The 25,636-nt window shown below is 30.7% G+C and overlaps 1 protein-coding gene across 10 annotated transcripts in view; it reads right to left on the bottom strand.

Moving 5' to 3' along the window:
• LOC143069384 (ryanodine receptor-like) overlaps positions 1–25,636 on the bottom strand; it is a 141,115-nt gene that overhangs the window by 47,452 nt on the left and 68,027 nt on the right. For 5 of the 10 annotated variants that reach the window (XM_076243985.1, XM_076243986.1, XM_076243987.1 and 2 more), the window contains 23 exons: positions 25,303–25,432; positions 24,771–25,010; positions 23,977–24,199; positions 23,408–23,664; positions 22,829–23,028; positions 21,551–21,771; positions 20,679–20,910; positions 20,179–20,421; positions 19,797–19,886; positions 19,243–19,377; positions 18,912–18,977; positions 16,935–17,010; positions 15,878–16,001; positions 11,507–11,753; positions 11,056–11,174; positions 10,060–10,170; positions 9,363–9,601; positions 8,877–8,958; positions 8,282–8,308; positions 2,888–3,036; positions 2,051–2,231; positions 1,244–1,362; positions 431–606 (listed from right to left, as the gene is read on the bottom strand). In XM_076243985.1, coding sequence (XP_076100100.1) covers positions 431–606; positions 1,244–1,362; positions 2,051–2,231; positions 2,888–3,036; positions 8,282–8,308; positions 8,877–8,958; positions 9,363–9,601; positions 10,060–10,170; positions 11,056–11,174; positions 11,507–11,753; positions 15,878–16,001; positions 16,935–17,010; positions 18,912–18,977; positions 19,243–19,377; positions 19,797–19,886; positions 20,179–20,421; positions 20,679–20,910; positions 21,551–21,771; positions 22,829–23,028; positions 23,408–23,664; positions 23,977–24,199; positions 24,771–25,010; positions 25,303–25,432 — 3,687 coding nt within the window. The remainder of the gene's footprint in view (positions 1–430; positions 607–1,243; positions 1,363–2,050; positions 2,232–2,887; positions 3,037–8,281; positions 8,309–8,876; positions 8,959–9,362; positions 9,602–10,059; positions 10,171–11,055; positions 11,175–11,506; positions 11,754–15,877; positions 16,002–16,934; positions 17,011–18,911; positions 18,978–19,242; positions 19,378–19,796; positions 19,887–20,178; positions 20,422–20,678; positions 20,911–21,550; positions 21,772–22,828; positions 23,029–23,407; positions 23,665–23,976; positions 24,200–24,770; positions 25,011–25,302; positions 25,433–25,636) is intronic. The other 5 variants (XM_076243993.1, XM_076243990.1, XM_076243992.1 and 2 more) reach the window with 3 other exon arrangements.

The raw sequence follows: 25,636 nt of genomic DNA, 5'->3' as shown, positions 1-25,636 counted from the left end.
TAATGATCTGAAATTTTAAAACTAAGTTTTTTTAATTTTTAACACTTTTTCATCATTTTAACATTTATGCTTTGTGCTTGTATAGTTTTTCATGTATTTAACTCTCTCTCATTGGCTATTGTTAAATCCAGAAAAGTAATTTGACACACAGCGCTTCAAACTAATGCAGAAATAACATCTTGATAAATCAATTGCTGCTTACAAGTGTTTTGTAATATGTGATAAAAAGATGTAGGACCTCACTTAAAATGTCTTACCCCATAACTGCAACAACACTCAATCTGATATCAGAGACTGTTGTTTAAAACTACTAGATATCAGAATTTCTAGCCAATCTAAATACACATTTTTACTCTAATGACTTCCTTCTATCTAGCCTTCTTTGATTTTTTAAGCAAAAACAATATAAAGAAAAAAAAAAGATATTTACAGTTTGAACTTCTGCTTCTAAGTCAGCTACTTCATTAGATCCATGTTTGGAGGCTAACAGCTTCTTGTCTTTTAGGTCCACGGCTTTACCATTCTCCCTCAATTTTATAGCAATAGGCAAGAAATGGTCTTTGATCATATCAGGTGTAGAACTGGCAATAATGGGCTGAGTCCGAGCTGTGAATAAAATACTAGATTTTGATACATTGCAATATACATACATAGAAATAAGTTTATTTACAATGACTAATATCTAAATAGTGAATGATTTCCCAGATATTTATTTCAAATACATTAAATATAACATTGTCAATTAATTGATTCAACTACAATGCTGGACAATGGGAGATAACTCCATTTATTAAAGATGACATTATTTATATTTTTAGAAGAGATATTAGATTCCTGCACCTTGCAAAATTATGTAATTTTCTTGACAGGTGTAACATTGTTTTGTGGTGGAATATCTGAGGATATATTACATTAATAAATTTCTGGAAATGTTCATGGATAGGATGTATAAAATGTAATGATATATGCACTTTATTATGTGTTACATTGCATTATATTATGTGTATCAAAAAGGTAGTGATAAGCCATGGAAGATTTAGATATCAAGTCAGTAACATATGGTTTAGATTTTTTGTAAGGATCTACTTAAATGGTTAGATATAAATTTTACACACTGCTTTTCACAAAAGGAAATATCAAATCATTCCAAAAAGCCTCTCTATGTCTATATCACAATCATCGAACAGAGATATTTTAAATTAATATTGGAAAATACGATCAATCATATGCCATTCACACATACTTGCTATCCTGTTCATCCATGGTGCGTCCAGTGTACCAATATTACTTAATATAAGTTTTAGCACATTCTTCAAAACTGTATTCATCAGTTCTTCTGTTACTGTGGAAGCTCTGTTTGAACTGAAATATAAAACTAAAATACAAATTTTGCGTTCAATCTAAAATAAGCATGTCAAATATTCCATAAATAGAGAACAATATAAATGAAAAGAATCATAAAATATTCAGTCAATTTGCCAACAAAACTTAAGCTGTTCTGTCAAATCTAAAAGGTACTAATTATTCATCAGAAAACAAGAATGTGTCCAAAGTACACGGATGCCCCACTTGCACTATCATTTTCCATGTTCAATGGACCGTGAAATCGGGTAAAAATCTAATTTGGCATTAAAATTAGAAGGATTATACTATAGGAAACATGTGTACTTAAGTTTCAAGTTGATTGGACTTCAGTTCAGCTTCATCAAAAACTACCTTGACCAAAAACTTTAACCTGAAACTCCCACTTTCATTTTCTATGTTCAGTGGACTGTGAAATTGGGGTCAAAAGTCTAATTTGGCTTTAAAATTAGAAAGATCATATCATAAGCAACAAGTGTACTAAGTTTCAAGTTGATTAGACTTCAGCTTCATCAAAAACTACCTTGACCAAAAACTTTAACCTTGAGCAGGACGAATGGACGGACAAATGAACAGATGAATGAACGGACGGATGAATGGAGCCACAGACCAGAAAACATAATGCCCCTCTACTATCGTAGGTGGGGCATAAATATATTTTGAATGTAATTCCATTATTTTGACATACCCATCAGCCATGAGTTTTCCCTGGATAAGCCAGTAAGGAAGATAACTACACAACATAGGAAGTGTAACCTCTATCACATGGGGAGCCTCTTGATATTTCCCTCCAGATTCTGCTAGTTCTTCAATCTCTGTGATGATCTTCTCCAGTTCTGGGACACATTCTTTAAGCTGATCCATAACCTCTGTTCAAGAAAATACATAAAAGATGAAAAACTGAGGTTAATGGCAATCAAAATTTATTAAATAACATTAAAAAATTTGTATTACTTGATGAAGAATAAAAATGTGAAGACACAGACATTATCTGTAATCTTCAAGTTAAATAAATTCATTATTCTTGGAGTTCAACTAAGACGCAACAAACAAGTTTAATACTAGACCTGTTAATTTCATAGAATGCACATGTTTTTTGTTTTTCGTTCATTTTTTTACATAAATAAGGCTGTTAGTTTTCTCGTTTGAATTGTTTTACATTGTATTATCAGGGTCTTTCATAGCTGACTATGCGGTATGGGCTTTGCTCATTGTTGAAGGCCGTACGGTGACCTATAGTTGTTAATTTTGGTCTTTTGTGGATAGTTGTCTCATTGGCAATCATACCACATCTTCTTTTTTTATATTAACGATGCCACCATAGATTGTGATTAGTATATATTGTATGTCTTAGCCTTGTCCTTTAATAATATCAATAGGCATTGGTTTCTCATTAATTGATTTAAAGAGGATCAAGAGTATTTAATTCAATTTTACAATAATGATGTTAAATTCAAACTCTTTTAGATACACAAATAAATGCTGAGCTTTCTTTTCTGCAATGACCAGTTTAAATTAATCCTACCTTGAGCCTCTAGAGAGTGCTCTGAAATTTTGCCTTCTATTCCATACAGTATAGAGTTCCTGTTGTACTTATTGTAGTTTGGTTCCAAGAAAGCAACAGGGAAACAGCTGGCAAAGGAACCCAGGCATTCTCCTAGGGCTGGTCTATGCCTTTGTTTAAAATAAAATAATATTGATAGATAATAGATAGATAGATAAGACTTTTTTTCAATGTCCAGGGGCAAACATTTCATGAATATTCAGGACTTTAATATATAATAACCATTACATTTCAAATGAATGTATCAATACTAAATCTTAGTTTGTGTTCATGTTTGTACATGTATAATCTAAAATAATCTTAGTTTGTGTTCATGTTTGTACATGTATAATCTAAAATAATCTTAGTTTGTGTTCATGTTTGTACATGTATAATCTAAAATAATCTTAGTTTGTGTTCATGTTTGTACATGTATAATCTAACATAATTTTAGTTTGTGTTCATGTTTGTACATGTATAATCTAAAATAATATTAAGCATGATGTATTGAGAGAGAATTTACAAAAAAAGTGCTCTAATATAAGAGGAAAATATCAAATTGTAAAAGTTTTCTTGATGTAAATGGAATAAGTCAACTTCAGTAATGTACTAATTTCTAAACATGACAATACAATCAGAATAAAACCAGTTTGCAAATTTCTGTGCAAGATGAAGTGGATTTATCCAGTGGAACTAAATCAATATCTCTACACTAAAATCAAATAAAACTAAAGGAAACACAACACACTTCTATGTTTCTATGGAATAACAATGGCAAGTCAAGGATAACAGTAATCTAATTAACAGACATAATTTATTCTTTAATAATTAATTTCTTATACATGTAGCACTATTCTCTCTCCTAACGCAACTTGAATACATGTTTAAGTTTTCAAAAAAATAATTTGCTATTATTACAATAAATGTCCATAGCACATAAAAAACATAATGGTTTTTAGAGCTGGGAGTTAAAAAATTCTAAAATCTATCATTTTATGCCTTTACAACCTTTTTTTTGACAGATGGGTTATTTAAAATTTCAAATGCTTAATATTTCACAATCAGCTGTACCTTCCAAATTCAAATTATTCAACATGTATTTTTCAGAAACTCTCTTAAGGAGGCTCGCGGGTATAAAATTTTCAGAAAAAAATTAAACATTTATTTTTCATTACAAATTTTATTTATTACCTTTAGTAGTTGTTACTTTATTATATGGTACAAAAATCTTTCAAAAAAAATCAATTCGTTTTGGCCCCAGGTGACTTTTAAATTGTAGATGTCATTGAAAAAGCTCCAAATTATCTCCCTTTGGTGCAAAAATGCCAATTTTTTGCATTAAAATTGATATATCTTTTATAACTCACCGGTGACCTATATTTTTTATTGTTGTTTTCGAATAAGCTGTACATAAACTAAATAATTGTAAAATGTAAGCGATTTCTGTAATTTACTTCTTTTTTTTATTTCAATATTACCTTTATTTCTCCTATTTGTTCAACAGAAAAAAAGGACATCAACAAAAATGTATGCTTCTTTCAAATGCAGATTGTGAGCGTAAATGAACGGTGACTCCATTTTTTTATTTCATTTTTCTATTAAGTATAAGATAAGGTTCATTTTTAGAAAAATATAGCGATATCCTATATTAAATAAAAACAAGAGGCTGTCACAACGACAGCAAACCGGATTTATTAACATTTATTTGTGTCCTGGCAATATCACAAGAACCATTACTGATGAATGGTGAAAGTGAAAATCGTCAATATCAAATTTGACCTCCATTTTGTCATCAGTATCAACATATTAAAATTTGAAAAGCTTAGATTGAACGGTTCATGAGTAAATGCAACAACGTGAATGGAAACGCCATTTTACGATCTTTCAAGAACCATAACTCCTGAACGGTAAAAGTAAAAATCGTCATTATTGAACTTGACCTCTGTTTTGTCATCAGTAACAACATATTAAAATTTCAAAAGCTTTGGTTGAATGGTTCATGAGAAAATGAATGGACACGACGGGAAACACCATTTTTCAATCTTTCAAGAACCATAACTCCTGAACGGTAAAAGTCAAAATCGTCATTATTGAACTTGACCTCCATTTTGTCATCAGTAACAGCATATTAAAATTTCGAAAGCTTTGGTAGAACAGTTCATGCATAAATGCACGGACACGACTGGAAACTCCATTTTTCAATCTTTCAAGAACCATAACTCCTGAACGGTAAAAGTCAAAATCATCATTATTGAACTTGACCTCCATTCTGTCATCAGTAACAACATATTGAAATTTGGGAAGCTTTGGTAGAACAGTTCATGCGTAAATGCACGGACACGACTGGAAACTCCATTTTTCAATCTTTCAAGAACCATAACTCCTGAACGGTAAAAGTCAAAATCGCCATTATTGATTTTGACCTTCATATAGTTGTCAGTAATAACATATTAAAATTTTAAAAGCTTTGGTTGAACGGTTCATGAGTTAATGCACGGACAACATTTGATTGCCGCCCGCCTGCCCGCCCGACAGCCCGACAGCCCGCCTGCCCGCCCTACATCCCCAAATCAATAACCGACATTTTTGTAACAAAAACCCGGTTGAAAATGATTTAGACCCGCGAGCCCCCTTAAGATCTTTGGGCAACTTTCAGCCCTTCAGATTAGAAAGCATACACAAAGTGGGGAATCTATAATTTACTCCTTGCTACATTTGTCACAATTTCAACGCAAAATCCTTACATATGTTCGGTAATTTTCCTGCAAGTGGTCAAAAACAAAGATATTGAAATGGAAAAAAAATTTCTCTATTGGAAGTCAAGCATATATAGAGTAAAAGCAAATGAAAAAAATGATATTAAATAAATAGAAAACTATCTAAGAAAGGTTCAGTAAAAATCAACATAAATTGATCACTTATAAAAATATTTTGGTTGACACATGTTGGATTTCTATTGTAACATTTTGTATTTGAGTTTTTTTCATCATTCAAGTGTAAGTGATAAATTTGTCCTGGTAAAATATGTCTGGGCGGACAAATATTACTAGTATAAAAAGTCAATGGTTACAGAATTTACTAGTATATTTAGTCTGATGTTAGTAATATATGTCCCCAGACTAATTTTCCTAGGTAATCATGTCCTATAAAATCCTATAATAAATTCAATTACATTTAAACCATGGAAATTTAAATATTATGTTTTAGTAATGTTTAAGAGTTGCATAGTTATATTTTTGATAAAATTTATGTCCCCAGACTAATTTTCCTGATTAATGGAATCATGTCCATGTCATTAATAGTCTTAGGTTAAAATGTCCATGTTTTAAAATTTTACTACCAAACCAAATTAACTGGACTATATCATGGCATCTTTTACAACAATTATTTCAAATAAAAAACATATTCTAAACAACATATTATTCTCATATACATTTTTAAACCTTTATTCAAGAAAAAATTGCAAACTGATTTATCCAGTTGAATTATCATTTTAGGCTTATTTGATTGTATTTTCTTCTCTTTTTCCATCAACAAGGTCTAACTGCATATAAGGATTTGCATATCATCTTTCAACTTGTTCATTACAGAATTGTTTTAAATATTATTAGGAAAAATAAACAATATCAGAAATTACTTTTCAAAATGCAAAATGTTCAGCTTTCTGAAAACTTGCCATTATTATTATTGTAAAAATAATATATATGTGACAAATTAGACATACATTGAGAGAAAGCAGAATAAATTTTGTTGTTTTTTTTTTTAAAGTAAAATAAGAACAAATTAGAACAAGAAGATGACATAAATATTCATCCTATTTATAAAAAACATATATATAAAGTTCAAATTGTGAAATTCAAGGTGCTTCAGGGCTCTATACTTATATCTATACAATCTTTTCGTTGGTCTAAATTGTGAAAGAACAATTGTCTTTTATTGATGATTATTGAATTCAAATAAATAGCTTTAGCATTAAAATTTGCAGCTTTCAGTAAGAAAAAAGAATACTGACCATAAGGGCTACTACAATTTTTAGACACCTATAATCTTAAATGTTGTTTTTTTTTTTTTGGATTTGAAAATAAAATCCTATGCTTTCATGTAACTGTAAGATGTGACTTCCTACATGACAGATTTTAAAGAAAAAAAATAATGTATACATCTTATCTAAACAGTTCTAAAAAGAGTTTTTTAAATTCTTGATTCTTATGCTACGTTAACATGTAATTCGAAATCGATTCACATTTACTAATTCAAATTATTTTAATTTGCATTTGATACATTTTACGTCCAAACATTAATTATAATTCAAATTGAAATACACGTCATATTTGCCAAGTTCTATCTGAAAGACGTTAACGTTAAATTCGTATTAACAAAAAACACAATTCTAATGCGAAATTGGATAATGCGATTTAGCCAATTCGAACCAATTCGAGTGTCTGAATGCAAGTAGCGAATTTGATTCGCATTCGAATTAAATGTACGTGTGAACGAGGCATAATTAATGATTTTGAACAATTAATACATTTTCCTTTTCAAGTTTTCAAGTTTTCAAGTTTTTATTAAATCAGGAAAATCAATACAAGTATAATGATGTCTTCCCCCACATTAACATGATATTACATCACATAAATAAATATATATTATGTATGACAAAATATCAAATCAAGGTTAAATGAATAAAATTACAAAGATTCAAAGCATAATTGTATGTAATGGCATATATTTTTTGTGTCATCAATATTTTGTGGGTTAAGTAAACTAATAATGGTTTCCAACTTTTTCAGGGCACAGATCTTGTGAATTAAAATTTAGTTTATTAAATAGTTGTTTTCTATAATTTTCAAATTTTTTGCAATAAATAAGGAAATGTTTTTCATCTTCTATTTGATTGCAGTTAGAGCATATTCTGTTTTCTCTCTTAATTTTTGGTCTGAAATATCTACCCTTTTCAATCAAAAGAGGGTGGGAACTAATTCTTAATTTTGTAAGATTTCTTGTTATATTAGGAGAACATTTATAAGATAGATAATTTTGCAATTTAAATTCTTCTGAATAAATATTGGCATAGAAATGTAATTTATTGTCTTGTTCAATTGAACGTAATTTTTCTAGATTATGCAAAGTGTTATTAGAATGTTGGTTATTAATATTTTCCTTTAAGTTCTTTAAATTTAGATTATTGTCTGTTAAATTATATTTTTCAATAGAGTTAGAGTCATCAAAAAGACCCTAAAAATGTCTACATTTATGATGACATGCACAAAATTAAGGAAGATCGCAGTTTTAGTGATGGTGTTTTAAAAAACAAGAGTTAAAACAAGAAATAACAAAATAACTGTAGGTGCAACAAAGCTTCACACCATGCTATACCTTGACAATTCTGACAAAATGGTTTCCCTACATCAAATAAAATATAATTATTACTATCTAACAGCTTATAACATTTTATTTCTCTTATTGAAATCCTTAATATGCATTTTGATAACAAGATGTGTAAGCTGTATTTGGCAAAACCTTTCGGAATTTCACATTCTCAATCAATGTTCTTCAATTATTTTTTTTGGCCTTTTTAACTTTTTTTTTCTTTTTTAAACATCACTGATGAGTGTTTTGGAGATGAAACTTGTGTTTTAAGCCTGGTATCTTTGATAAGTTTATTGATAAATTAAATTTGGTTTTATTTTGTAAGAGTTACACAGGCAAAAACCTTACATGAGGTAAAAATAGCATTCCAACTTCCAGCACAGTGCCAATCATTGAGTTGTATTTTGTCATGTGATGTTTATTCAAATTAAAACATACAGCTAAAATATCATATAATTCACTGGTTACAATGTTTTTAAACCCAAGAGTATTCATATTGACATCGCCTCAATTTTTATCTAAAATTAGATAATCGTTCATTAAAACGGCAACTGTAATGATCAAAATATTGAAGACTAATATTTCCAAATTTGTACACTACCTTTCCACAACAGATGAATTAGTTGTTCCAAGTGAATACAGGGAAATCAGTATTCTGTATGCAGAAAGCTGTATGTCTCCAGCTAAAAAAAAAAAAAAAAAACCCAACATTTACTGCTGTTTGAGAAATATTCTTTCAAATTTTTATAATTATGAATAACAAGAGTTTATCATATTTTTTTTACACACATTTTGATTATTTCTCAGTTGATAAAGTTGGTATCTGCCATGTTATAATTAAAATTCCAAAATAAGATTAAGTTGACCTAAGACATTAACATTTATTTTTTTGTAGGCCTTATCAATATACTGTTCCCAATACATTATATATTTTTGACTTTCTAAACTTAAATTTACTTCAAAGACAGCAAATCTTTACCGGTGACTTCCATCAACCTTTTTATATGGCAACGCCACTAGTAAATCAAAACTGTTACTCTACATTTAAACAAGAAAGACTTTGTAACATAATGAACAGAAATCCTACTCAGTAAGTCTGGTCCAAAGTGATGTCGTCCTAGGTGATCAAACATTGAAGACAATACAGGAAGTAACACCATATGTACATAGTCCAGACTAGTGGCTCCTCTAGTGATTGTTCCCTTCACATGGCTGAAGCGTCCTTTCATTAGGTTTTCTACAACCTGGGCCAGATCATCAGCAGCATTGTTAAAGAATGGCATCAGAGAAGATCTAACCATTTCTGGACTGTTCTTTACAACTGATCTGTAAAAGTATATTTATATCAAGTAAGTAGTCTTCATTATTCAACATGTAGCATTTCAGTATATCAATTCAGTTGTTGAGACCTTAGTAAAAACCATACAGTTTATTATTATCTCGATGAAAAGTTTTTCCAATGTTTGCTGTGCAAAGCACATCCTGATGTTTTATTAAATTATAATTCAATTAATCATGGTTCAGACGAAAAAAGACTTCTGTATCTTTCTGTTAATTTTCTTTTTCACCTAAGTAAAGTGATTGTAATACATTACACTGAAAGAAATAGCTAACAATAACTAACTTTCATATTTTTAATCTACAATTAATTTGCAATATTAACTCCTTCAATCACACACATTTATTTGAAAGGGATGTAAAAATAATGGTTCTATTTTGAAGTTTTATTCAGAAGTGTTTTTTTTTATTTATAAATCAAATACATCAATGGTATCTGATCCTACCTTGCATCCACAGCTTGTATGAGTACTTGTAAACATCTGACAGATATACACACATCATGTCCAAAGGCATTTATTCTTCCTCTGAGTGTTCCCGCCAATTTACAAAACAAACTAAATAAATAGAAATTACACAAAGATACATTTATATATGTAAATATGAGTTGAGGTGTGGTTTATTTCAATGAGACAGCAACCCAATGACACTAAAACTCCAAAAGACATATACACATTTAAACCCGCTGCCTTTTTTTCACCTGTCAGGAACCTGATGTTCATTAGTTGTTGCTGGTGGATGTGGTTCATAAGTGTTTCTCGTTTTTTATATAGATAAGACTGTTGGTTTTCCAGATTGAATAGTTTTACACTAGTCATTTTTGGGGTCTATATAGCTTACTGTTCAGTGTGAGCCAAGGCTCCGTGTTGAAGACTGTACTTTGACCAATAATGGTTCTTCATTTACAAATTGTGACTTGGAGGGAGAATGTCTCATTGGCACTCATGCCACATCTTCCTATATCTATATAGGGGTCAAAGTAATGTTTCTACAGTAGAGAGGTGACCAAAGAATGTCTCATTGGCACTCATGCCACATCTTCCTATATCTATATAGAGGTCAAAGTACTGTTTCTACAGTAGAGAGGTGACCAAAGAATGTCTCATTGGCACTCATGCCACATCTTCCTATATCTATATAGAGGTCAAAGTACTGTTTCTACAGTAGAGAGGTGACCACTGTCATGCTCTAAATCCCACACTGTGTAAAACAGTTATGCATAAATTAGAATAGAGGATCTAGATGTATATTTAAATTTTTACTATTCACATGGAAATAACACTAAGCAGAAGTAAAAACACATATACATTTATATCTAAGAAAAGATCCATTAATTAAACTTTGACACCAACTGCAATTCTCAGGAAATCAGCATCTAACGATACAGAGTTTAAACATATAAATATACATGGTTATATACATATAAATATCATTCAACATACTTAGCAGTCATTTCTTTTTCTTTTACAGATGCCAAAGCACTACCTCCTGATGATGTACTGGTGCCAATAAAATAATCCCTATGGGCAGCAAAGTATTTCTCCACAAATGGTAGTACAACCTATATTTGTAAAAATAATATTTTTATTTGCAAGAATTTCTTAGAAATGAGACTTTAAAATTTTGTCTGTACATAGTATTTAAAAATCAAGTAATTGTATTAAATGTAATCAATTTCATTTCTTTAAAGGGTAAATGTAATTGTAATTCAAATTCAGCTTCTAGCAATGTTACTGGAATATTATCAATGACTTTTTTATGAAGGATTCTTTATTTAATATTGGTACAATATCATCAAACAATTCATAAATATCTAGTTATCAAAGAAATGGTTTTCAAAATATATATCACACGTCAAAGAAAGTTTTACATCTTAAAAAAGAGAAATCTTACTTTTCCAAAGAATTTGACATCTTCAGTTGCAGTTGAGTAACTCTCCCTTCTACTGAATCTTGAACTGGGTCTTGTCTGTGTAATGTTGGTTGATGCATTGTCAAAATACTGTAGTAGCTTCTCCAACAAGCTGTATGCAAATCTCTTCTCTGTGGCTGACACATTGACCTCACTCTCATTCTTAGCACCTTTGTCTCTCCTAGAATCAGAAGCTCTACTGGTGTGTCTCTCTATTGATGTGTCGTGGCTAGGTACACCAAAAGGTTCACACAAAGAAGGAATGTGTAAAGGAAGATGGACAGAAGTGCAAAAAGAGGGAAAAAGAAAATAAAAGAACATAAGTCACAACAAATAATTACATAATCATAAATAAATGAATTTTGTTGTCATAAATGTTTTAACTTTCGATTTAAAATGTTTTTCTTTGGTTTTCCTATAAAGAAAGATATTTCAGCCACTATTTGTTTCTTCCAACAAAATTCATGTATGAGTTTAATGTACAGGTTTTGTTATATTCTTCTATAAAAATAATTCCTGCTTCGATTTTTTTCTTCTGAACTTTAATGAGTAGTTTCTTTACAAATGCTTTTAAGCATTTCTTGATTGTACCTCTCAAAAACAACCATATCAAAATGTATATATTCTGCAGGATTTTTCAGGAGATGTATTTTTAGGAACTTTTTTACCCATTCAAATTTTCCTGTAAACTTTTTTTCTGACTTTTTATAACAAGAGGCTCTCAAGAGCCTGAATCGCTCACCTTAATTCTTTTGGTTAAATCTCTCATCAATGATTATTTTGGCTTTTCAATTTATTTAAATGTTTTTTGGATCGTCCTATTTTCTTCAAAAGCCAAAAAAAATAATCATTTTCTCCTATGTTCTATTTTAGCCATAGGAGCTATGTTTCTTGACATACAAGGAAATAAAATATAAAATTTATACTAGATACTCTGAAACTCATTTAGCCTAAGTTTGGCTGAAATTGATACAGCAGTTTCAAAGGAGAAGATTTTTTAAAGTAAGTCAACATGATGAACAAATTGTGAAAAAAGTCTTTAAAGGGCAATAACTCCTTAAGTGGTCAATTGACAATTTTGGTCAATTTGACTTAATTGAAGATCTTACTTTGCTGAACATTATTGCTGTTTACAGTTTATTTCTATCTATAATTATATTCAAGATAATAAACAAAAACAGCAAAATTTCCTTAAAATTATCAATTCAGGGGCAGCAACCCAACAACAGGTTGTCTGATTCATCTGAAAATTTCAGGGCAGATAGATCTTGACCTGATAAACAATATTACCCACGTCAGATTTGCTCTAAATGCTTTGGTTTTTGAGTTATAAGCCAAAAACTGCATTTGACCCTATGTTCTATTTTTAGCAATGGCAACCATGTTTGTTGATAGATCATAACTTCGGATACAATTTACAAACTAGATACCCTAAGGAACATTCAGTTAAAGTTTGGAAGTATTTGGCCCAGTAGTTTCAGAGGAGAAGATTTTTGTAAAAGATTACTAAGATTTACGAAAAATGGTTAAAAATTGACTATAAAGGGCAATAACTCCTAAAGGGGTCAACTGACCATTTTCGTCATGTTGACTTATTTGTAAATCTTACTTTGCTGAACATTATTGCTGTTTACAGTTTATCTCTATCTATAATAATATTCAAGATAATAACCAAAAACAGCAAAATTTCTTTAAAATTACCAATTCAGGGGCAGCAACCCAACAACAGGTTGTCTGATTCATCTGAAAATTTCAGGGCAGATAGATCTTGACCTGATAAACAATATTATCCCATGTCAGATTTGCTCTAAATGCTTTGGTTTTTGAGTTATAAGCCAAAAACTGCATTTGACCCCTATGTTCTATTTTTAGAGATGGGGACCATGTTTGTTGATAGATCACAACTTCGGATACAATTTACAAACTAGATACCATAAGGAACATTCAGTTAAAATTTGGAAGTATTTGGCCCAGTAGTTTCAGAGGAGAAGATTTTTGTAAAAGATTACTAAGATTTACGAAAAATGGTTAAAAATTGACTATAAAGGGCAATAACTCCTAAAGGGGTCAACTGACCATTTCCGTCATGTTGACTTATTTGTAAATCTTACTTTGCTGAACATTATTCCTGTTTACAGTTTATCTCTATCTATAATAATATTCAAGATAATAACCAAAAACAGCAAAATTTCCTTAAAATTACCAATTCAGGGGCAGCAACCCAATAACTGGTTGTCTGATTCATCTGAAAATTTCAGGGCAGATAGATCTTGACCTGATAAACAATATTACCCCAGGGCAGATAGATCTTGACCTGATAAACAATATTACCCCATGTCAGATTTGCTCTAAATGCTTTGGTTTTTGAGTTATAAGCCAAAAACTGCATTTGACCCCTATGTTCTATTTTTAGCAATGGCGACCATGTTTGTTGATAGATCAAAACTTCGGATACAATTTATAAATAAGATACCCTAAGGAACATTCAGTTAAAGTTTGAAAGTATTTGGCCCAGTAGTTTCAGAGGAGAAGATTCTTGAAATAGTTTACGACGACAGACGACAGACGACGGACGACAGACGACGGACGACGACGGACGCCAAGTGATGGCATAAGCTCACTTGTCCCTTCGGGACAGGTGAGCTAAAAATGTATATATGAGTAAATTTACAAATACCACTGTACATTGAACAAAAAATATACATCAGACAGACATGTAACCTACAACAGAACTTTCTTTATACAAGACAGAAAAAATAAAATACACTATAGTTTGACACCTAGGACGAGAATAATGCATGTACAATACTACATGTACCATAACAATCAAAACATGAAAAACACCAACACAGAATAGAAATTGTACAAAAGAAAATAGTAATTCAAATTTTCTCAAATTATAAGAACAATTAGTCTACTTTTTCACAGAAATAAAGAAATACACCAAATATTATATAGAAAACAGCTATAATGCATTACAAGAAAAGAAGACACATGTAATAAAGTTGGGAGTATGACATGAATGCATGAAAATGTAGATATTTACAGTATAAACCTCAGATTGTTAACCACTTTTCTTGCAAATTATACCTTCAATTTTAATTTCATCAAGAAAGCTTTTAAAAATTTTCAAAAAACTGAAATCATATACTAAAAGTTAAACTGCAAAGTAGCAATGAAATATGGTTAACAAATTTGTTATCTATACTGCAATACAACTGTGCTCCTACTAGGTCAAGGACTAAAGAAATATATTTTTTACTTGCCCATAAATTCCAATATATATTGTTCAACTCAAACATATTGTTAATTTACTTGAATTATGAAGTAAACTTTTGAAGAATTATTACCACCAACAGGTTATTTCTTTAATAAGCAAAGTCTTTTTTAACCATTGTCTAAATTTTAGTTCAATATTTACAATAAGTTAAATTTTCCAATCACATTACCTAAAGATTATATACCAGTTTGCAAAAATATATCCACATTATTAACCAAGCAAATAATATTGATGAAACTTTCATCAAATATAATAATTAAAAAAAAAAAATTCTATTGGATTCTCATATTCATAAAATTTATTATGTCAAAGATATCTAAACACAAATCAATTTTAAAACTTAAGATCAAGTCAAGAAAACTTGCTGAAGCATCATTTATTTCCATGACAACTAAAGGTGTCTAGCATTGGTGAATTTTCTGTGTGACTTATAATCAATGTTTGAGGATAAAGTATTTTCATATTACAGATTTTTGAATCCTAAGTTTTTTCGACATGTTGTGCCTGTACCAAGTCAAGAATATGACAGTTGTTATCCATTCATTTGATGTGTATGAGCTTTGGTTTTGCCATTTGATAAGGGACTTTCCATTTTCCTCTGACTTAGGTATTTTTGTGATTTTACTCTTTACCTACTCTGTCATAGGATATTCTGGTTTATGTTTTCTATAAATAAAAAACCAAACCTAAACAGTTAATTTTATTCAAAAATAGTCTGATTATAAGCTTGATTGAAATTCTTTTTGTTTTTTAATACTTGACCAATTACTAGAATGTCATACCATGGGTAACCTGTCCAAAGATGTCATACACCAGAGTAAAAAGTACTTGACCAATTACTAGAATGTCATACCATGGGTAACCTGTCCAAAGATGTCATACACCAGAGTAAAAAGTACTTGACCAATTACTAGAATGTCATACCATGGGTAACCTGCCCAAAGATGTCATACACCAGAGTAAAAAGTACTTGACCAATTACTAGAATGTCATACCATGGGTAACCTGTCCAAAGATTTCATACACCAGAGTAAAAAGTCCAGTATATAATAAGTATATTTTACTACACTAACCTTGATATTCTAAAACCTTGGAACTGTAAAAATTTGAGAAGTTCTGTAGCATGATCTCTGTACTTCTTCTTTTCCTTGTCAGTTAATGTGTCATAAGGAACGGTCAGAGGATGGACACCACCTCCTATAAAATAAATACATTTATTTTATTCCATTCACAAATTTATCCTTACAGAATATACCTCATTATTATCTTAGACCACTCAGAAATATGACCTATGCAACATTCCAAGTAGGGTAATTTGCCACTATCTCTTACAGCGAATTCCATTGAGTGTGTAGCCAAAGGTAATATCTTTGGTTAGCTTGCTTGTTTGCTGAACCGTGAAGTTATTGTTAGGTTAGGTAAACTACCCTATTTTATAAATAGACTAGTCCTACAGAAAACCAATCTATCTGTCTGTTGGACTATGCTACTTTGAAAGGAGGGTAGTATACCTCACCTAATGACGTTACGGTTCAGCTAACAAGCAAGCTAACCAAAGATATTACCTTTGGCTACACACTCAATGGAATTTGCTGTAAACAACAATCCACCAATATATCAGAATATGCTTGCTCTTCTTGAGTACCGTACCTGATTTCATTCTCAATATTGTTGAAACTTCATGCTGAATACAAAGAAGTTGGGATGTATACATAAATGAGACAGCACTTTGTCTCAAGAGCGCATTTCCCCTGAATTTAGACTTTGTTTTCTACTCTTTGGTCTGGTTGTTCTCTCTTAAAAAACATTCCCCATTTCCATTCTCAATTTTATTTTGATTACATTTTCAACAAATAAATTTTTGCAGTCCATTTCCAATATACTGTAGATTAAGAAGCTTTGGGGATATTTAGTATTGCCATTATTGAATAATTGACAAAAATGTAGGATTAATAATTGTGATTTCAGGAAATGTTTATATATATAATGCTATCAAAATTTATCACACAATTTTTCGTTAATCCTGTCCCAATTTTTTGAAATAATAAAACATCGCAAAAATTTCTGAATTAATTACACAATATCTGCATCATATCACAGAATAATATTATATTTATAGTAGCTTCTTACCAAGTTCTTCAAGCTCCACTCTTTTCTTAAAGGCCCACATATCATGTGAATCATTTGACAATTTCTCTATCATATTCTGTAATATATAATTTGAGATTGTACAGCAAAACATTACAGTTCTACAATCAAATGAATATAATAATGAAAGTGTATTAGAATTTGTGTGGAGATTTCAAAGAAAAGGTTCTTGCGGTTGATAAATTCTTCTTAATTTTACCAAGAGCAATTTAAAACATCAACTAATGTTGAAACTAAAATTTCTCAGGTAATTCAGGAAATTAACCCAGGTAATTAATATGTTGTTTCCTTATCTTAAGGTGGTACCCAACACCTTCACTAAAATTAATTTGGCTCGTTTAATTTTCATGAAATTTTTACAAAGTATTTACTTTGACCCTTTGACAAAAATATAAAAAATTAAAAATATTTGAACCAACCGCTTTGTCAAAAAAATTACAGACTATATAGCAGTTTCACAAACATTAATTTTGATCATTGAGAAGCTTAATAATCCCTTAACAACACAACATATTAAACGTTTAGCTGATTTTACAGAGTTATCTCCCTGTAGTGTTAGGTACCACCTTAATTTTTAGAATTGATCTTAAAAAAAAACACAAGTTGTGACAACTGTGATGATTAGTGTAACCCAAGGGTCCGGAAACGGTCATATATGCCAGTCTTGACCTAAACTGAAAGTATTTTGTCCTAAATGAGTAATTGGGATTTAGGACAAATTCTATTTTTTTACAGAAATAATTTCGGTCATTCAATGTCATTTCGTTGAGATCGAGTTTCTAACATTGTCTAAATCGACATTTTGAACTTATTTTTTGTTTGTTACCCTTTTCCTGTAATAAAACTGCCACTCCAGTAAAGTGTTATAATCCTGAGGGCCCTCCTAATAACTATAGTAATTAATGCCTCTGGGAAATATTGGCTAATGATCGCTCATCTCTTTACCTGCGTTTTTAATTAATTTTTTTATTGATCACGAGCTCAGAACTAATATTTAAAAGAAATTAAAAGTTCATAACAACTGTCTGCATTGTTTTATTACTTTTCTCAGCTTAGACAATTGTCAATTCTGATTTAAAATTAAATTAAAATTAAATTAATTTACGTAGTACAAAATATTGTTTCACTACAAACACACGTGCTTTGTTTACTAATACGCATGCTTGAAATTCTTTTCCGCAAATTAGACACTAAATCGTAAATTCAAAATGATTTCATGCTAAATTAAACAAGTCCAACTATTATAATTAATATTCAAACACTATTAAAGGTAAAACAGTTAAAAAGCCGACGATTTCCTGTGAATTTGATAAACAAAACTAATCCCGGAAATGAGTCCGGAATTGGTCGTTTTACTATTGTCGTAAAACATCCGGTTATAATTTTGGCTTCAAAATCGAAAGAAACGTAAGCGAAGTTTGAGAAATTTATCGTTTTGAGTCATTAAAATCATTTCATTTTTAAACTGTTGCATTCCTTTTATTGCTCAAGATCGATTTTAAGGAAAATGGTAGGGAAATTTCTGAAGTAAATGCGATGCAACAGTTAAACAAGTTCGTTAATGCTACGAGTATGACTGTATGAGCATACACACAATTTTGTTTGAAAAAGGGCACCAACTTTTAAGTTATCCCAAAATGACCGAAATTAGGTGAAAAAATTTCCGGATCCTTGGTGTAACCATAGCAATATAGTGATATTGTAAGAGTAGAACTTGCAGTACATGAAATATCTTAACACTATAGTTTTTATTCAGTCAGTATTTGACAGGATATTTTTAATACAACTGTCTTCCAAAAGAAAAGACTACACTGCCAGAGAAAATTCTCTGTTACATTATGACACACAGAAAATATAAATAAACTAATATATCAATGGTTTTGGCTGAACATCTAATGATTTGTCTATTTCCAAATACTTTAAGTAGTATAACAAGTTTAAATATGCAATCATTTCTACCTGAATATCTCTCGTCAAGGTCATGTTACGGAGGTCAAATGGTTTAGGACTGTATCCATGGCTTGCCTAAAAAGAAACTTTTTTTTTTTCATTCATTATATCTATTGAACATGATATTAACCCATATTAACACAAGAAATTTCCATTTTTATTTAATCAATTTTAAAGTTAATAAATTTAAGTTTTTTTGCAAAAATCTTGTGATACTTCATGATTGTCTTTTCTTAGTCTATGTTCACTTTGGTCCAAATCTGCAAAAGCAGCTTTCCTGCTACTATAAATTTAGATTCTTGCGTAATTTGTAAAGCCTACATATATTTTGACTCATTACCCCATCTTTGGACATCCGTCTCCTCATACTGTCTCTGTTGGCAGCTTGTCTTTGTTGGTCCTGCTCTAAAGCCCATCCCCAGTATAGCATTGACCTTACACTCTCCTTGGCAGGATGTATATACTTGTTTTTGGCCTGGAAAAATAAACCAAAGACAATCAACATAATTCAAGAAAGGAATACACTTTCTTTTGAAAACTAACCTCCAGTACAGGAGACATTTTTTGCATGTATAATCAACTATACTGTGGATTCATTTATTTTTCTTGGGTATCAATGTTCGTATATTGAGGAAAAAAATCATTTTCATGAGTATTTGATTTCATGATTTTGCCAGAGTCTGCATACATTCTTATAGAAAATTTGTAATTGGTTGGACATTGGAGTTCATTGTTCCTTGGTAACCTCTTAATCCATGAAAAATGATTTTCAATGAATAATAATGAATCCGAAGTAATAATTTTTATTTTAAATTTTAACTTTTATTATTTACATCTTTAATATTCTCATTTTGAACTGCATTTATAGTTTAAGTTAATTGTAAATCAACATACCTTTTCATCTAGTAAATGGTATGGTTTTAACAGAGGATGTGTCATTCTATCTTCATCATACATTGTACCAAAGAGCCAGCCGCTATCCATCTGTAAATGGAAAGCATAATTTAGACTATATATTCTCACAGAGATAATATCATCAGTGATATCCTACAAAAATATTAGTCAGTGTTTGCAAAAATCACCAAGAAACATTGAAAGTAAAGATCTTATACAAAATAAAACAAATGAAAATACTGTTTCCTCTTTCAAATCAATCAATCAATGAAAAAGAGAATACATGCTTTCTTAAATTGTTGATTTAATCACTGATCACGTAGAATTTGTTCTCAAACAGATAAGTTTTTGCCCTAAAATAAAGATTTCTTAATCAACTTACCTTTTTGATAGCCCAAACATCATGGTAATGCTCAGCAAATTTGCCAATAGCCTGATCTAAGAACTGATTAATAGAGATACCCCTTGTGTCCAGTGGCTGAGGATTATAGGTTCCATCCAAATTAGATCCTACATCTATTGGCCTCATGTCATCTTGTTTGGTTAGAGAGTAGTCAGGTGACAAGGCACAGCCAATGGCTGACAGACATGGTAATGCCTTGGAAAATAATTCTGGGTCATATTCCTGGAAAACATATGGTCAGATTAATACAACTGAAATACAACTCATAATTTCAAAGAAGATGAAAAACTGAGTGTCTTATAAATGCAGCAAAATCTGGTATGGTCAGGCTTGTTATAAAGAATCTGAATAAATATTGTCTGAATATGAATTCATTTTTGTAGTCCATCTTTAGGTCAAAAACAAATTTTGAGCAAATGTGACCAAATATCAATTTCTATCAACCAATTTAAAAAGGAAAGATCATAAAAATTATTTACCCTGTGTGACAAAGAATCAAATATTCCAGTAAACAAGATCATGGTTAGTCTTTTCTCCTCGTCTGTGGCTGACCCATAGGATCCCCATGATCCACCAGAACTATAGTAAGATCCACATCTCTTGTAGTATGCTGTCAACACTCGTAATGGTACAACAGAATTCTCATTTAGATGAGGAACATCCACTGTAAGTTTCCTCAACAAACCTGTCATCATGGAGGGTCTCAACTGACTGAAAGACAGATATTAAAAAGATAAAATACAAAATTACAAGAAATAGTTTTTGCACAATATGGACAAGCACAAGCAAGTATTTTTGTCATTGGGGATACTTCCAAGATTTAAGATTTTTAATGGTCATTTGGCCAAATTATTTAGTCTTTCCTGGACCAAAAGTTTTAAATTGGACTTTTACAGATAGTTTTAGTAGTCTTCATATCTTTTAAATGTCATTTGGTCTATTAATAAATTAGTACTGTAAACCAACTAAATTTTGCGAGCGATTTATTTTCGCGACTTTCGCAAATATGCAAAACTTGGATCTTTCTTTATTTAACTACATCAAGTTTATTTTAAAATCGCAAAATGATATAGAAAGGGCTAAACACGAAATAAAGTATCCACGAAAATAAGTTGGTTTACAGTAATTACTAAAGCAAAAAAAAGCCTTATTTTCTTGACTGATTAACAATAATGGATTAATGATTCTAATAAGAATACTTTATTATGTAAAAATGATACTTCTATTTCAGAAATTATAAGATTAAATCTTTTGTATTAAATCAAAAAGAAATGCATGCCATATATTCAAACAGTCAGTACTTAAACTTTTTTTTATAAGTTAAGATCCTACAGACCTAATGAGAACTTACTTTGTAAATGAAACGAGGAAGTCTGAGACAGCCTCTCTCTGACCTTTTGTCAGTGATCTGCACTTTGACAGTCTGTACACAGTGTTTAGTGTAGAGTCCAATAGTGTTGAAGCATGGTCAGCATTCTCAAAGAAGTGACTATGTCTGGTCAACAGTGGTAAAACTGAACCTCCGATGTAACGATTTAGAGCTAAGGCAAAATCACTTTCTGATGCTGAGGCCTGAAAAGGTTTATATAAAACATCATGTACATTGGTATTTTTTTTAAAAGGACATTGCAAGAATTTTAACCCTCAATTATTTCCCAAAGTTAACAAGGAGCATTTTTTTAAATAAAAAAATTTAATTATACACTTTGTACACCTTAGAAGATGAAATCTTATTTAACAAATCAATGAACATGGCTGAGCACAGAAATGACAATATATTTAGTTTTATCAAAAATGATAGATAAATATGTAATAAAATGTGAAAGGTAAATTTGTATAAAAATGTCGACACAAAAATATGAAATTAAGATCATTTACAGCCTAAGTTAAATAAAATGGCAACTTATTTCATGCTGTTGTTGAATAATTATTTTTCATATGAATAAAATGCAAAACAACTGGTCAATAAATGAAAAAGATTGATGGAGTTAAAGTTAAATCAGACTGCCATGCAAGTTTGAGTCTTCAATTGTCAATGAACTTAAAATTAACCTCAAATACAATTACAATTATAGTACACGTGTGTTATCATTACAGGTAAAAAAGGAATGTATGAAGGAAAACAAATGTGTGGTAAATGGTCATTTTAATTTACAATTGCATATCAGTTCAGTTCAAATGGGTTAAAATGTAAAAGATCTTTTATTTGTGGTGTACCATTTTTTATTAACATTCTTTTAAATTATTTTGCTATGTTTAATGTTAGAAACCCTGAATTCAAAATGCATGAAAACAATACAGGAATTGTTCATTTATCTGCGATTGCAGGAAATAAAAACATTTTTGCAAAATGTCTTTTCGTTGGTTCAGTAACATCCAAAAGTCCACAAATTTTAAGTACTTTTACACATCAAATAACTTGTAATGTCAGCATCCACTAATTGGTTAAAACAAAAAAATATTTTTCTGTGTTAATGAACATTTTCAAAGAACCTTCAAATATGAATAGAAGAATGTGTGAGGTTGGTTGCTGTACAAGTTTGAATTCTAACACTTACTTGGTCTGGAAATGAACTTAAAAGGATCAAAGGATCACTCGGCTCAGGCTTAGAATTTAAAGACTACCTACTTTACTTACTGTGTCCAGAGTTGTAGCAGCCCTCAGGTCAGGGAGAATACCCTCTTCTAGAATCCTGAAGAAAGTTTCCTGGTCAGGGAGACCATAAACTCTCTCCAGGAATAACATGATAGAGGATTTGTGGACCGGGTTTAGACCTGGGGGCATGTCTGACTCTGGAGCTCCACCTTCATCTCCTTCTTGGCTTTCCGCTGAAAAAAACATAAATCATTATATTTTTCAGAAAATATCAAACAAATATCTTTTTGTAAATATATTTAAAAGTCCTCAGTTAGCAGTCAAACTGTTGTATTTCTAAAAAAAAAAAATTCTTTCACCAAATTACTTCATTTGCAATATAGCACTGTAATATTATTTACTTTTACATGAAATCATTAATTAAAATGTTCAGAAACATCTATACTATCTTTTTTTCATGAGTTTCCATAATTCAACTTGCAATAAATACTTAGATAAATGAAAACTTAGCGAGCAAGGAAATATACTTTTCTGATTATAAAAAATAAAATAAATTCTTTCTTCAAGACAATCTGTCAAAATGACATTCTACTGCAAATACACAACACATACTATCAGCAGACATAGTAGGTCCAGCTGGCAAGATGAAGCTCAATCCTAGAACTTTTTCTAAGTCTTCCATGGAGACTAAACTTCTCAGTATAGCTCTAGCCCTAATGGAGTCACTTCGTCCAGATTTAATGGTCTCTGCATCAGGGGCACATCTTCCTAGAAGGTCCACAAGCCCAGCATAAAAGTTCATGATGGCTCCTCCCATGTCTATGTAGTCTTCATCATCTTCAGGTGGTAAGGTGTTGAAATCGTATTTACTGAAAAAGAAAAAGGTTAAATGATGATAGTTACAAGCTCAATGTAAAATTGTCAATATTCTGTCTGTAGAATAACACTTTGTAGTATATCTGGTTATGTTGCTTCAAAAGACAATTTGTAGTCTAGATTTGTGACAGATAAATAGTATTTCTGTCATTGTTAGTTTTTACAGCTGAGATAAAATTTGTAACTTCACATTTTTTTTTCAATAAGATGTATTCTTTCTTCAATAAAAACCTATGAAATGTATATCGACTTAAGAGTTTATTTTTGTCAGATCTAGAAAATTCAAGCCAAATTATATTGTATACCTTTGGTACAAGATTCTACCATCAGAGTCATCGTCCATCATGGCTGATAGGAAGTGAGCAGAGTTACCATCCCTTGCTGTAATTATCTGTTGAGACATTTTAATTCCATCTTTGACTGCTTTGAAAAGACCACCTCCTTCACCTCTTAAGGCAGGGCCCAGACATTCTGGTCTACGGATCAGAAGTCTTACGACAAGGTTGGCATTTTCTTCCACACTTTCACCTGATATTAGAAAACAAATATGACTGAATTGACAAAGGAATTTTCTTAAGAAAGATCAAGAAGGGTGATAGACCCATTTATTTTTGGTCAATAATATGTTTTTTTAAACATCAAACGATCAAACCTAAGGCCTGTTATTCATTTTCTACTGGCACTGACACATATTTCATATTTGTCTCAAAGAGTTACATTGTGAGGTGTTTGTAATCTGAAGATTTTTATAACAAATAGTATGATATGATTATGCAATCTATTGTTGACGTGTACAGTCTCTGTTTACATAATGAATCATAAAAAAACGTTGACTGCTCAAACATAGAAATTAACTACTGTAATTCAGAAATTATTGTGTGCATTTATTATTGCGATTTTGTCGTTTTAGACTAAAACACAATTTCATTTTTTGCATGTGAGAAAAATCCTATTAAATTCATATAAAAAAAAAATTGAAATCGAGTTTAAATTATTGCGATTATAATCCTGTCACATTTCTCACAATAATAAAACATCGCAATAATTTCTGAATTTACAGTACCGGTAATCAACAGAATTATTTTTATATTCTTCTTACCATTGACCCATACACAGAATCTAAGAAAATCGAGGAATCTCTCTCCTTCTACTGGATCCCAACCAATGTCAGGGTAACCTTTCTCTAACAGCTCAGCATTGCTCTGTACCCCACATCTAGATAGATACATTGCTATCCTCTCTAAGTTTGTCTCCCTTAGGGCCAGGGCCAGTTCATTATTGTCCATTAATGAAGAGTAAGCCACATCCAGTGGACATGATCCTCTAAGTGAAGGACGAGCTGAAAAACAGTTTGATTTTTATAATTATTAACACTTGAAAAAAGACATCAAGTTCCATTCAAACTTCACAAATCCCCCTACGAAAAGAAACATGGAAACTGTTTCAATGCATTGATGACCTTAAATTTGAAAGGTCCGTAAATTTATATTTTGGCAAGAAAATTGTCAAACTTTTATATAACATGATTCAATGAATGATTCTATTCACTCACTGTTTAGTGTAACAAATTCATTTCGCTTCATGCAAGGAATAAAAATGGTTTTGTTTATCAAGTGTGTAAAGATATTTACCCAGTAACATGCTGCTGTTCTCCAGTAAGTAGCTGAGATGTTCAAACATGGCTCTCTGATTCTGACGACTTGTACGACAGAAATAACACAAGAATCTGCAGCACATTACTACCATTTCTGCTGCTGCATCCTATAATAAAATTTATCATTAAATTAGTTTTTCCAGTTAAACATATAATTCTAATTCACTCTGTTATAGTCATTATAGCTTTTCATTCATTCTTCTAAATAGAAAAAACTATAAAATTATGGGAGAAATATCCTCTCTTACAACATATCATGAATGTGCCAATCATAACAGTATTTATCAATTTTCACTTGGGAGTTATCTAAA

Source organism: Mytilus galloprovincialis, chromosome 3, assembly GCF_965363235.1.
Source record: "Mytilus galloprovincialis chromosome 3, xbMytGall1.hap1.1, whole genome shotgun sequence".
Classification (NCBI taxonomy): Eukaryota; Metazoa; Mollusca; class Bivalvia; order Mytilida; family Mytilidae; genus Mytilus; species Mytilus galloprovincialis.
Note: the sequence above shows the minus strand (reverse complement) of the source record. Positions and strands in the feature narration are given on the sequence as shown.